Below are 13,593 nucleotides of genomic sequence, written 5' to 3' on the forward strand. Positions count from 1 at the left end.
GCTTCAGTATGCTGATGACAACATAGTGGGTGCACACTCAGAGGATGACCTCCAAACCATCCCAAATATCTTTGCAGAAGCTTACAGAAAGCTTGGCCTATCGCTCAATATCCAAAAAACCAAAGTGCTGCACCAACAAGCACAAAACAACCTCTCTGCAGCACCACAAACCCAACTTAACGGTGTAATGTTTGAAAACGTTGATCACTTTTCCTACCTGGGCAGTTATCTTTCCCCAAATCTCCTTTGAACTTTTGAATATGTCTCTTCACCCTTTCACACACATTCAGGTCTTCTATGATTTATGAAACCACTTCTTTATTTTATCTAATAGGCTGAAATGTTTAAAAATATATGATCAGATAAAAAGGAGAATGAGAACTACCAAGATAAATTAAGAATGAGCCAGATCTAATCCACAGTAATTGTATTTTGCTGCAAGAATCTATGTGTTGATGACAAAATGTGAGAGATGTAAGAAGGGCCTGTATAAGAAATGGAAGAAAGGAGAAATGATAAAGGAAGAGTATACATGAGTAGCCAACAGTTGCAAGGAGAAGGTAAGGCAGGCCAAAGCTAAGAATGAATTCAAGCCTGCAAAAGAGGTTAAAAATAATAAATAAGGTTTCCTTGGCTATGTTTGAAGCAAGAGGAGGAACAAGCAAGTAGTAGGTCCCCAGCATGGAAAAATGCTCCAGGGTGACAGACTGGCGCTGTGGGCTCCATTCACCCTGCGTGCCCCGCCATGGAAACACTCCTTGCAAAGCAACTTGGAGAGGGCACATGAGGAGGATGCAACATCCACAAACATCCACAAACCCTTTGATCCCAGCCCTGCCTTTGCGAGGTTGGGGTGCTTCTCATGCCGCCCACCCTGAGCAGCTTTGCGAGGTTGGGATCTGGAGGACTGGCTACGCCCTGTACTAGGTGGTGAAATGAGGCCTGCTTAGGTGGGTTTGTAGCTGGTTGACTGACGGAACCCAAAGAGTGCTCACTAATGGTTAATTATCACCCTGGAAAAAGAGTGACAAGCAGGGTGCTGCAGGGTTCTGTCCTGGGTCCATGGTTGTTAAACATCTTTATAAATGACTTAGAGGGGTCAGCAATTTTTTTCAGCAGGGGCCGGTCCACTGTCCCTCAGACCTTGTGGGGGGCCAGACTATATTTTTTGGGGGAAATGAACGAATTCCTGTGCCCCACAAATAACCCAGAGATGCATTTTAAATAAAAGGACACATTCTACTCATGTAAAAACATGCTGATTCCAGGACTACCCGCAGGCCGGATATAGAAGGCGATTGGGCCGGATCCGGTCCCCGGGCCTTAGTTTGCCTACCCATGATAGATGAACGTGAAAGTGCAGTGAAGATTAAAATGTGTGCATATGCCTGATACAAGACAGAACCATGTTTGATGCCTTGTTTCTGAGTGTGTATCCTTTTCCAGCCTGTGTGCACAAGTGATATTTAGTCTGCATTTAAATTATCAGTTACTGGGAAATCTGCATAGGAGGATGCAATTGTGCCCATAACATGCTGCGGGCTTCTTCTAATTATTTTTTATTAGCATAGCTTTATAGTACAGAACAATTCCCCGCCTTTGCCCCACAAAGGGGAAAGAAGTGTAAGTAAGCCCTTAAGTACAGCCATGATCTCCTAATGCCCTGAGAAAATGGGAGGGTGCAGGGGAGGGAGGTAAAGGGCTTTGTTGGTACAAGAGTTGTTAATAAATGCCGACTTTGCCCTGAACTCTGCATTGTTGTGCTTAAAAATACCCCCCGTGACAGAAGTTAAACTACCCGACCTTTTTGAAGAGGTTGAGCGGAACTTGATGCAGTGTTTAATAATACGTACCTGTATGGCAGATTTCTGTAGCTATGGTGCTGGAGGAGACTCTTGAGAGTCCCATGGACTGCAAGAAGATCAAACCTATCCATTCTTAAGGAAATCAGCCCTGAGTGCTCACTGGAAGGACAGATCCTGAAGCTGAGGCTCCAATACTTTGGCCACCTCATGAGAAGAGAAGACTCCCTGGAAAAGACCCTGATGTTGGGAAAGATTGAGGGCACAAGGAGAAGGAGACAACAGAGGATGAGATGGTTGGACAATGTTCTCGAAGCTACTAACATGAGTTTGACCAAACTGGGGGAGGCAGTGGAAGACAGGAGAGCCTGGAGTGCTCAGGTCCATGGGGTCGCAAAGAGTCGGACACGACTAAACGACTAAGCAACAAAAGTCCAATAACACTCTGTTGTCAAGGTGAACTTTTTTTCATTTGGAGGACTGGGCCAACTGCATTGGTGCCTTCCAACATTGTGATTTGGAATAAAAGTAGGTTGCCAGCATCTTTGCAGGATGATGTTCAAAGAACCACCTCTCTCTCCACACCCACACACAGCCTCTCACATTGGTTGAGTATGAGAAAAAGGAAATAATTTAAAAATATTTGTAGGGACACGTAATTAAAAAAAAAAAAGGTAGGAATGCAAGCTGAATTAATATTTGTCTCCTGTGGCCGTAACGTAACTTGGAAAAAATACAGCCTCATTCACAGGAAAAGGAAATGAAATGATTTCATTGCAGTTTCTGAAGATATTGATGTAATTATAAGACACAGTAATATTTTCCAGATGAAGAGCCAAATGAGTCTATGAAGTTGTTTCACAAAATGCTCAAAGCTTCTAAAATATCACGATGACATTTTTTTCGGTTCAAAAAGCGCACTGTGTATTTACAAAATGCAAAGCTTTTTCAGCAAGATAATGAGTGCTTGTTACTATAAGTTAAATTAAATAGTTCAAGTGTTACAACAATGCAATTATCTTGGTGCTCCAGACAGAGCTTAGCACAGCCTCTGAAAGGCTGGAACAATTATTTGAGACACTTCATGCAATATTTGTTCAGCGGTTCAAATTCAAAACAGACACACACAAGGTGAAGGAGAAAATATGCAATAATACAACCACTCCAGTTCATCTTCTACAAATAATTGCTGCATTATTTTCCTGGAGACTGCCTCCTGACTTAAGTGACCTATTTCCTACGACTCTGGGATGGAAGTGCCTTATAGCACTTATTCAGTCTCTGTGTAATGTGAGGAATCCTGCCAGTTCTGGTCCAGCCTTTAGAGATCGAGAGATCCACACCATATATTTCAAGCACATGGTTTCCCCCAAAGAATACTGGGAACTATAGTTTGTTAAGGGTCCTGGGAATTGTAGTTCCATAAAGGATTCATTGGGGGAAGTCACATGCCTATGGTCACACCCATGGCATACATTTAAAGCTCATGGCTTCCTTCAACGAAATAATGGCATTAGCAGGAGTAAACTTACAGCATTTACATCTAGCTCTAAATTTATGGCAGGTTTAGTTTTGTATAACACCCTTATAACTAGGTTCACAGAGTGGTTTGTGTAAACACTGAAAATGCAAAGTCCAATCCATATAACTTTCATAACAAACTCTAAAACCAATTATGAAACAATGACACAATGGAGGCAAACAAGCATTAACGTTAACAGCTAAAAACAATTTAAAACAAGTGGAAAACCAGAAAAATTTAGTATAAGAATCTGAATGTACTAGACAGATTTATTAATAGCTTGCCTCACCATCGTTGTCAGCAATAAAAGGCTTGGTGGCTTTCACTGGGTGTTTTGAAGACTTCCTGGCCTCCTCTTTGGAGCTGTTGTTTTCCTCTCAAGATACTCTTCTGGTTGTGTGTGCATGCCTACATATGCATGTACGCATTGGTTTGCTGAGGTTCTTTGTCTTCCTCAGTATCTTCTCAAACAATCTTGGTAGTCGTATCCGCCATGTGGAACACTCCTGTCAATTGTCAAGGAAACGAACAACTGACTTATAGAAGACATCTGAAGGCAGCCCTGGATAGGGAAGTTTTAATGTGTGATGTGTTACTGTGGTTTTATAATTTGTTGGAAGCCGCCAAGAGTGGCTAGGGAAACACAGTCAAATGGGTGGCATATAAATAATAATTTATTATCACCATCCAACAATGCAGTTTTGTTCTAAGCAAGATCAAGATTTTCAGTGTCTTCAATCCATAATTCCATGTTGAATGTACGTGGTCATTGAATAATTTAAGTTGTGAAGATGCTCTGATATGCACAAACAGAACCCACTGAAGCAAATTAAAACTACTAAGTGTCTTCTGGCACCTTTAATACAGTACAGTGGTACCTCGGGTTAAGAACATAATTTGTTCTGGAGGTCTGTTATTAACCTGAAACTGTTCTTAACCTGAGGTACCACTTTAGCTAATGGGGCCTCCTGCTGCGCCGCCATTTCTGTTCTCATCCTGAAGCAAAGTTCCTAACCCAAGGTACTATTTCTGGGTTAGCGGAGTCTGTAACCTGAAGCGTCTGTAACCCGAGGTACCACTGTACTAACAGATTTATGGTGCAGTAAGTTTTTGTGGACCACAGTCCACTTCATCAGTTTTTTTCCCTGAAACAATCCAGCATGGCTATCCCAACAGAAATAGAAACAAATGGGGTTTTTATTGAAGTGGGGTTTTATTATGTAATTGGCTTGTTCATTTTAACACTGTCTGATACCTGGATTGTTGTGTTTATATTCTCAGCAAAGTCAGGAATGTACATGGTTTTCCTTTCCAAGAATCTTACTTGATTTCCTGCAATTTACACTACAAGGCTCAATTAATTTTAGTCGGTGTTTGTTGTTTTATTACAGCAGTGAGAGGCCAGAGGAGTGTTTCCTTACAATTTAAGCTCACACTCATTAGGAAGCTTCATGCTGTTAACACAATGGCAGACCTGGTTTTGATCTGGCATTTGTATTCTGTTAACTTACTCGCTATATAATGAGGAAATGCAATGCCAAACGTGCTCCAATACTGCGTGTACAGAAATTGGTTCCTAGGCGACAGGACTTTTGCACCAAAAGGTTGTCTTAAATCAGAGATAATGGTTGGCTAAGGATGGTGTAGATTTGGGTGGAGCAGAATAAGCAGAGGCTTCATCTGGACAAAACAGAAGTACTGTGCCATGGGTGGGAAGTAGTTTCAACTACTGCCATGCATTCTGTGTGGGGCTTCCATTATGTCTGGTCTGGATGCTGCAACTAGTGCAGAATGCTGTAGCCAAAGTGCTGAGGGATCTGCACAAGCTGCTGTTAGCCAAGTCAGCTTTAAGGTCTTGTTACTTGGGTGTAAAAGCCCCAAACAACTCTGGACCAGGTTACCTGAAACAATAATTTCCCCTCCCTTCTCCAGTAATGGCATGTCCCTGTCAACATTTGATAAGGTTTGTTGTACAAGCCAACTCCTTAAACTTAGGGTAAGGAACCTGTGGCCTTTCAGGTGTGGTTGGATTAAAAAACTCCCATCATCCCTGATCTTTGGCCACAGTGGCTGCAGCTCATTGGAGCTCAACAACACTGGGAGGGCCACAAGTTTCTTACCTGGAGTATATTTTTTGTTTTACCGCTTGTATCCTATGGATTGTGTAAGACCACATTCTAAATGAGAGGTAGCTAGCCTGTGACCTTCGAGACTCCCATACTGTATACTGCAGTATGCAGCTGCAGTATGCAGACCATCCCTGATCATCAGCCATGCTGACTGCAGCAGAAGGGGATCCAACAACGGCTAGAGGTCACAGGTTAGCCGCCCCATAGGAAACCATTGATTTGTCTGTCCTATCCAGCTGAGACATAAACAGTCCCAATTTGAGCCCAATGCTTCGCCTGTACAAAACAGGGCTATTTGTTTCTACCTTTTGCATGCGATACTGCAGTGGTGTTTTTTGTTTTTTTAAACAACACAAAATGAGATTTCCAAGAACTGAAGTGGCATAGTAATTTTATTCATTTAATATGAAAAATATAAGTGCTTGCAGTTCTACAAAGGATGAGAAACTGAGTGAGTTCAAAGTGATTTATTTGATTTCCCACATAATCACAGTTATAGTTTTACAACGATAAGGTCTGATACTACTTACAAACAATGCATATTAAAATGAAAGCACTCCTTCCTTTCCAACAGTTACAAAATGGTCTGAAGCCTCCCATAACAGAAGCTTTTCATGAGCATGATGTTTCTTGAGGTCTTTTAACAGTCTGCATTCAAGACCTAATTCCAACAGTTTAATACAACGCAAGGCTGGGATTAAAGTTCCTAGCAGGAGACAGGTACTGTATGCAACCTGAAAGTGACTGCAGACTTATATTAATACTAATTTACACACTATGTACAGTTTAGAGAATTAGCTATTCTCCCTACTTGGTCCTGCTTTGCTATCCTTTCCCTCCCTCAAAATTTTATCTTATTATTGGTCAAGTTTTTTCTTTAACTATATACACACTCATTTTTGCAGGCAAGATGTGATGATATTTTACAACGGAAACAGCAAAATGCATGCTTAACTGCAGTAAACACACAGCTTTATATGGAACAGCAAGTCAACATGTAGAGAGTCATTGTTTAAATAGCTGCTGACTGTCTTTCAGCTCATTTTAAAATCAAGAAACAAGAGGCTTCTGCTGCATGCAGTGCTTGATGGAAAAATCATTCTACAATGTTATGCTTGAAGACTTCTTTTTAGCAATACAAGACGTACATTATATTAGGATTACTTTTTTTTTTACATTGTTGTACATTTCATTCTTAACTTAAAAGGATTAAAACAAATACATATTTGACGTTGTCCCAGAAAAGATATTTTTGCAAGGTTATTTAGTTTTTCTTATAACTTCAAATTGTTGCTTTTACCTAAGCCATACTATTCATGGGAAGAAAGACACATGGTTCAATAGTGTTTTGTATGGATTTTAATCAATACAGAAAAACTAAGAAAAGCTTTCTGGTAACTACTTTTCCCCTGCTGCATGCTATAAAATTTATTTCCTCTAACTGCACATAGAAGCTAATGATGATTGCTGTCATTTTCCCAATCTAAGAGAAACGGTTCTGTACTCTTGGTCTATAAAAGGGATTCTGGCACCTTAGACCGCTCCTCTAAAAAGCAGTGAAGTTTTGAAAAGTAATGCTGGTTACAGGATGTTCTTATCGAAAATACTTAGGGGGGGGGAATGAACCTCCTTCGGTATTCATGGAACGTTGAGATTCATGCACTTCATGTTTCTAACGCATTCACTCTACTTATATGTTCCATATGCATATGGCAAGAAAATGAAATAAATAATAGTAATATATAACCTTCATTTTACGGAATTCATATGAATCATATAAGGATGTTTGTGTGTATGTGAACTTAAAACGAGCAACAGTATGGGAGTTTAAAACCTTACACGGGGCTCCCTAGGGCATCCAAATTATATAAATAGATGGGCAACACTAAAGTACTTTTGTGTGTGGCCAATATTAACCCGTCAAATGCAAAGCAATGTGGTTGTCCAGTGAATGTGTTCTTGAGTCTGGTTCATGCAGAATATTCAACGAGCGACAACACGGGGGGAAAGTATCCCACCAGCTACTTATCTTTTCTGGAACAACTTATAAATTACAGTTAGACTCTACTATTGGTACAAAGGTCTGAAGAAAAGTCTACATATTTAAATATGTCATTACTTTACTTCAACTAATATAAACAGTAACACTGATATATTTTGCAAATATACAATATGTAGAGTGTAGCTTTAATACTATTAACATTAGATGACATGCAGACAGTTCTATTATCCCTCATAAGGACAAACAATGCTTAAACTGCAAGGAACAACGAGCCTCAGGGGGCTCCTGAGATGAACCCTCTTCGGTAATCGGCCTGGATGACCATCAAATTGACTTTTATTACTTTCATTTCATATGTAGTTAATTTATGGGGGGGGGGGGACAAAACAGGAAGTATTGCACGCGTAGAAAATAACAGACAAATTTAAACAGCAGACTAAACTCTAGGTGGTTGTTTTTGCTGAGTGGAAGTTAACAGAAGTAATTGGTTTTTAGTTTTGCTGGTAATCATGATATAATTCATAGCAAGAAGGAGAGGGAGAGAAAAAACAAAACAAACTGGAGACATCGGGAATCACCAATACATAAGAGTCATCTTCATGTATTACTTCTACATTCCGGAGCAACACTGTTTTTGTGTTTATTTGTTTTACCCATCTCTCACTGGAACTTTTCCTTCCTCTTCTTTTAAACCACATTCACAATTCTGCTGGTGTAGTTCTGCAGTTCCTTTTGTTTCTGCCAGTTAGATGTACAGTCCTTGTGACTGGGGTGGCTCAAAATGCTGAAACTACAAAGTATTCTCCATGTATGATTTCTTTCTTTTTTTAAAATTTTAAAAAATAGGATTTAGGGGGTACAAAAAAATCGCATACGGATTTGCGAATGACTCGTTACAACACATAAGCAACAACATCACAGTTGGCTCTTACGAGATGTCTTGCGACTTAACTGGACCATGACAGTTCGAGCAAAGACTCAGCCTGCTGAGTGCTGGGATAAACTAACAAATGTGATGAAGAAATGGTGAGAGAGTCCTGCTGCCAGCACATGGCTACATGGAATTACAGTTATAAAAAATCTGTACTAAAATAAGCCTTCAAGTTTCAGATCACTTTCATATGGAAAGGCAAGCCTGAACCGTAGTCTATTTTAACTGAGATAAACTGAGTAAGTTATGGTAAAGTGGCAATGTGTCGGGAAAGGGATGGATGCTTCTTGTTTTAAGGTCTGAGATGAATGTTTATGCCGTGTACGCAAGTACCTTCCATTTAAATCTTCATGTGAGTTTATTAAAACATATATGAATATAAAAGAAGAACTATGGATTGTGTAAGTTCACAGTTATCACAGCCTTTAAAGTGTCTAAGAATCTGAGTAACCAAAAGGTAGAGACAGCCCTTAACAAAGGGGGTCTCATGTTGCTACTGTATAGTTACTGCATCTTAACTAGTTTGCTTACCTGAAATAGTAGAACAGTTATAATACTGATTAAGTATATTATCTTGTTAATAAAATAAGGATTTGTACAAAGCAATATTTGACTACAACAGCTAAATGCTATGTTACTTGGCACACTTTGCAATGATTGCTTAGAGATATTTTTCAAAGTCCAGAGAACTTTTAATGAGAACACTGAAATGCCTGGAATTTGTTCCTAGTTTTTTGGTCTACACTTTCATTACGCTGTTCAACTACTGTACTGCCCTTCTATCAGTAAATGGAATTCCTGGTAAAGTATATATTGCTAGCTTTGTGGACTGCAAAAGTTTTGTTGTAAGCATAAATGTTAACTATACAGTATATATATATATATGTATATATTTATATATTTATATTATATAAAGTTTACTTACGTACTTTCATCAACCATATGAGGTCTACTTTTTTTGCCCATTGACAATTAAGGAGCAAGAATGCAACACTTGGTTCTACTTCATATTTTTTTCCTTTTATTTTGAGGTTATGTTTTCATTATGCATTAAAAATTGTCATGGGGGGTGGGTGAAACGAAAGGTAGCATAAATGTTTTCCGCAAGCAGCATATTTTCAAGGCTACTGGAGAAAAGGAGGGAGAAGATCACCACTGAGTTCAGTTGTAAGACCAGCACTGATCAAGCTAACGTGAGTTGTTCTATTGAATCCTTAAGGCAAAGGAGTCAATTAAGTTGTTTCTGGCTTGTGTTTCATTTTTATTTATTTATTATTAAAAAAAACCAAAACCATTCCAGTTTTATAGGCTGCTTCTGCTTCCTGTAAGTGCCTGTCTAGAGCTACAATTACTGGCAGAGGAGTTTGGTTCTAGACTATTGTGCTGATGCCGCTATGTTTGGGCTTAGTGCTGGCTGAACTAGAAGGGGGCACCGGCTGGCCGTGGTGATGTGGCGCGTGGGAAGAGTGTACGGGGTGAGGAGCGGGTAATGGAGGATGGGGGGCATGAGAATGTTGCGAGTGGGAATGCGGTATGTAAGAATGCTGCGAATGCGCTACATGCTGCGAGTGCGGCACGTGGTGGTACTGGTGAGGGTGCTGGATATGCTGGGGTGGGTGGTAGTGGTGGTGGTGATGGTACGGAGGCGGGTTCTGCATGTGGCAGTACTGAGAATGGTGGGTGTGCACTTGTGCCTGGGTCTGCCCCTCCGCTGGCCCCGCGTGGTGCAGGGCGGAAGAAGAGTGCTGCGAATGCTGCTGATGTGAAAGTATAGGAGGGTGAGGTGGGTGCTGTGACGGGCCAGTTGCTAGGTGGCCTTGGGAAGGCTTTCCCCTTTTGCTACCAAATAAGGACCCTAGTAGTGAGGAAGAATTAGGCATAGTCTGGTGGTGAGGGCGAGATGGACACTCTCGGGTTGATGTAGCTCTTCGGCGCATATGAGGACTGCTAATGATGGACCCCTAAAAAGAAATTAATAGAAATAAAAATTAAAAAAACCTTAAAATATGTGTAAAAGAAAAAAGTTCACAGCGACCATCATGTTTTCCTTGAAAGCTCATAGGGATAAACTGCTGTATGACCTATAGGAGATGTCTGTCTGTCTATGACCTATGTCTGTCTGTCTTTCTGCCAATTTCTTCCTTTAAGGTACAGTTGGGGCGATGCTAGATATGACCCAATTATAGAAAGAAGTGATTTTTCTTTTTCTAAAAAAAAATTGAAAATATTGACCAATAAAAAGTAATCACTAATCAGTGATTAAAACCTTTTGATCTGATTTTAAATCTACATTTTTTCTTATTAAGATATTATAGTCATGTGATTTATTTCTCCCTTCAAGAACAAATATATACATGTCTACAGTTACAATGAATTAAACTGAAATAATTAGCACACTGTTAACATTCAGATTTTGTACTGCGTTTTTCTCTAACATTAACTTTAAAGTAGACTGCTTCTATTTTGAGATGTAGAAAGTAAGTGAGCTATCACTAATAGTGTTAGACTGAGACTACGCTTGTTTTTCTTTATTGGTAGGTTTTGTGCTTTGTTCCCACATCTCCTGACCTATGGCCCAGTATTTCCTGCTATTTAGCCGTTGACTATCTAGTTAGTCTGTGGACACTTTATTTTCTTTATGGACAGCTATAGGGACATAGCAATGGTGAGGCATCATGTGCTATATGTAGACTGTAGTCTACCTAATTCAAACACACACAGACATCACACACACATACGCACGCACACACACGTGCACGCACACACACAAATCTGCAGGTTGAATTCAAAGACATGAACAGTATATAAATGGTTTGAAGATGAATGAAATCTCATGAAATCCACATTGAATTCATCCGTCTTATTTGTTTTCTTTCCCCATGCCCTATCTATGCAATTCCATGGTGTCACGACTGCATACATTTCGCAATTTAACTCGAAAAATAAGCAATGTGAATGGCTGAGCATGACGTCAGTAGCTAAGTTAAATATCAAACAGCACCAACGGTGTACTGTGTAACAAATAACCACTGGGCCTTTAAGCAGGGACCAGACTGAAATGGTGGCAAGAGGGCACATCATATTCATTTAACCATGCTTGCAGGAACAGAAGGGGACGAGGTTAGCTGAAATAATAATAATAATAAAAATGGTACTTGGTCTAAAAACAAGCCAGAAGTAGTAGTAGTGTTGCTGTTTTCTTAAAAAAATAAAATAAATAAAAATCTAAAAATACGAAGTGAGTAGCCTTGGCATGCATTTTTATTTGAGGCAGGCAGGTTGTATGTTAGAAGAAAAAGAGCAAAAAATGTATATAAAAGAAAGGTTTGAAATGCACATCACATCCAGCTAGACATCAGTAACTTCCTACTTACTTCCATATTGCTGTCTAGCGATCCTGCACTGCTGCGACGCCCACGCTTGCCTGCCCAGGACATGCAATACCATAGATTAGAGACTGAGACAAGACCTGGGTGATCAACAGCCGCCTTCGCTGATGCATTGTAGGATCCTCTAGTGGGGTCTGGAGATTAACTTTGCATGTTGTGATAGGACAGGAACTGAAACTATACTAGTAAACATTTAAAGCACAATCCTGTACATGATTACTCAGAAGAAAGTCCCCACTCTGTTTGGCGGAGCTTGCTCTTAAGTAAGTGTGCTTAGGATTCTAGCCTTAGGATGCAATTCACATCCTACTGACGTCAGAGGGGAAGCTCCCACTTATTTTATTGGATGGAACCATTGAAATTTAAAGCTTCTCGTTTAATTACCGGTACATGTCTTTCTCAACTGTAGTTTATGGGGGGAATGCTTGTGTCTGGGAATCCTTAATGCACTCAGTAGATGATATACTGTACAATACTTGTATTAAAATGGCCTTCAGTGGGTAGGATTTTAATAACTGTTTTTATATGTATCAAGTATTTCTTAAATACTGTTTAAAAATATTTCAGGCACTGTTGCAGTGCAGTCCTAAGAGTGCTTATTGAGAAGTTGCACTGAGTTAAACTACTGCTGTCTTAACGTCTCCAAGGATGGGATAGGCATTTTGTCCGCATTTCAAAGTTTTAGTACTTGAAATTATAATTATTAAGATACAATAGTGGATTTCATATAACATTCTTCCATGGTAAAACTAAACTTAATTTTATGTAGAAAATTTAAACTGCAGTGTCATACCTATGGTGAGATTGTGTTTGTCAACTGTGCAGTGCTTACACATTTAAGATATAGCCACAATTGCCTACTGTTTATGGCTTTGTTTTTATAAACATGTGTGCTGAGATCAGATGCCAGATCTTACATGCAGGCCCCTAACTTGGTGATTCATATTCCTAAATAACTTATTTTGGCATCAAAATGACAGCATGACTGGCCAAAGACAGTACAAAGTACTCTGATTTCTAAAGCTTACTACTTGATGCAACTTTTGAGAATGTACACTGAAAGAAAAGCAAGTATGGTTGGTATGTTTACTTATGGACTAAGCAAGTAGAAAGGTTTTCTGTTCTAGTAACAAGCCATGTAATAATGTAGGCTCATCACTGCTGGATCAGGCCAAAGGCCCATATAGTCCATCATCCATTTTTCAGTGGCCAACCAGATGCCTACTGGATGACGCCTACAAGCAAGACCTGAGTACATTCTGTTTCCAACAGAGAATGGCCAAGCATGGCTAGCAGCCATTGATAGCCTTACATGAATGTGTCTAATCTGTTTAAAGACATCCACGCCAGGTACCATCATTACATTTAGTGGGAGAGAATTCCATGTAACTATGTGTAAAGAAGTACTTTCCTTTGTCTGAATCATCCAACATTCAGCTTCCTTGGATGGCCCCAATTTCCAGTAGTATGAGAGAAGCCTATCCACTCAAGGCATAATTTTATACACCTCTATCATGTGCCCTCTTTCCTTGCCTTTTCAACAGTAAGCCCAAATGTTGTAACTTTTCTCCTCAGGCAAGTTGCTCCAACCCTTTGATCATTTTGGGCTCCAGAACAGTCCAGATAAAATAAAGTAGCTCTAGAGTAAATTAATCATAATTTTAGTAACTAGAGTTTAATGATGAAGCCCATTTCTTAATGGAGACTTGAGTTCTTTACATATTTTCAAGGTATAAAGGGTTTCTTAGTTTCCTCACAAAAGTCACACAATTCCCTCAATGCTCTAACCATTTGAAAAGCTCTCTTTTTCCATGGTGA

The 13,593-nt window shown here is 39.7% G+C and overlaps 1 protein-coding gene across 13 annotated transcripts in view; it reads right to left on the bottom strand.

The window, feature by feature from the left end:
- Nucleotides 1–5,905: 5,905 nt before the first annotated feature.
- The window catches only part of IQSEC1 (IQ motif and Sec7 domain ArfGEF 1), a 310,602-nt gene continuing 302,914 nt past the window's right edge, over nucleotides 5,906–13,593 (bottom strand). For 10 of the 13 annotated variants that reach the window (XM_081898297.1, XM_081898296.1, XM_081898291.1 and 7 more), the window contains 2 exons: nucleotides 11,761–11,810; nucleotides 5,906–10,347 (listed from right to left, as the gene is read on the bottom strand). In XM_081898297.1, the coding sequence (XP_081754423.1) occupies nucleotides 9,757–10,347; nucleotides 11,761–11,810 (641 nt within the window). In that variant the 3' untranslated portion in view covers nucleotides 5,906–9,756. The remainder of the gene's footprint in view (nucleotides 10,348–11,760; nucleotides 11,811–13,593) is intronic. The other 3 variants (XM_081898293.1, XM_081898295.1, XM_081898294.1) reach the window with 3 other exon arrangements.

Source organism: Podarcis melisellensis, assembly GCF_964234715.1.
Source record: "Podarcis melisellensis genome assembly, chromosome: 2".
In the NCBI taxonomy this organism is placed as follows: domain Eukaryota; kingdom Metazoa; phylum Chordata; class Lepidosauria; order Squamata; family Lacertidae; genus Podarcis; species Podarcis melisellensis.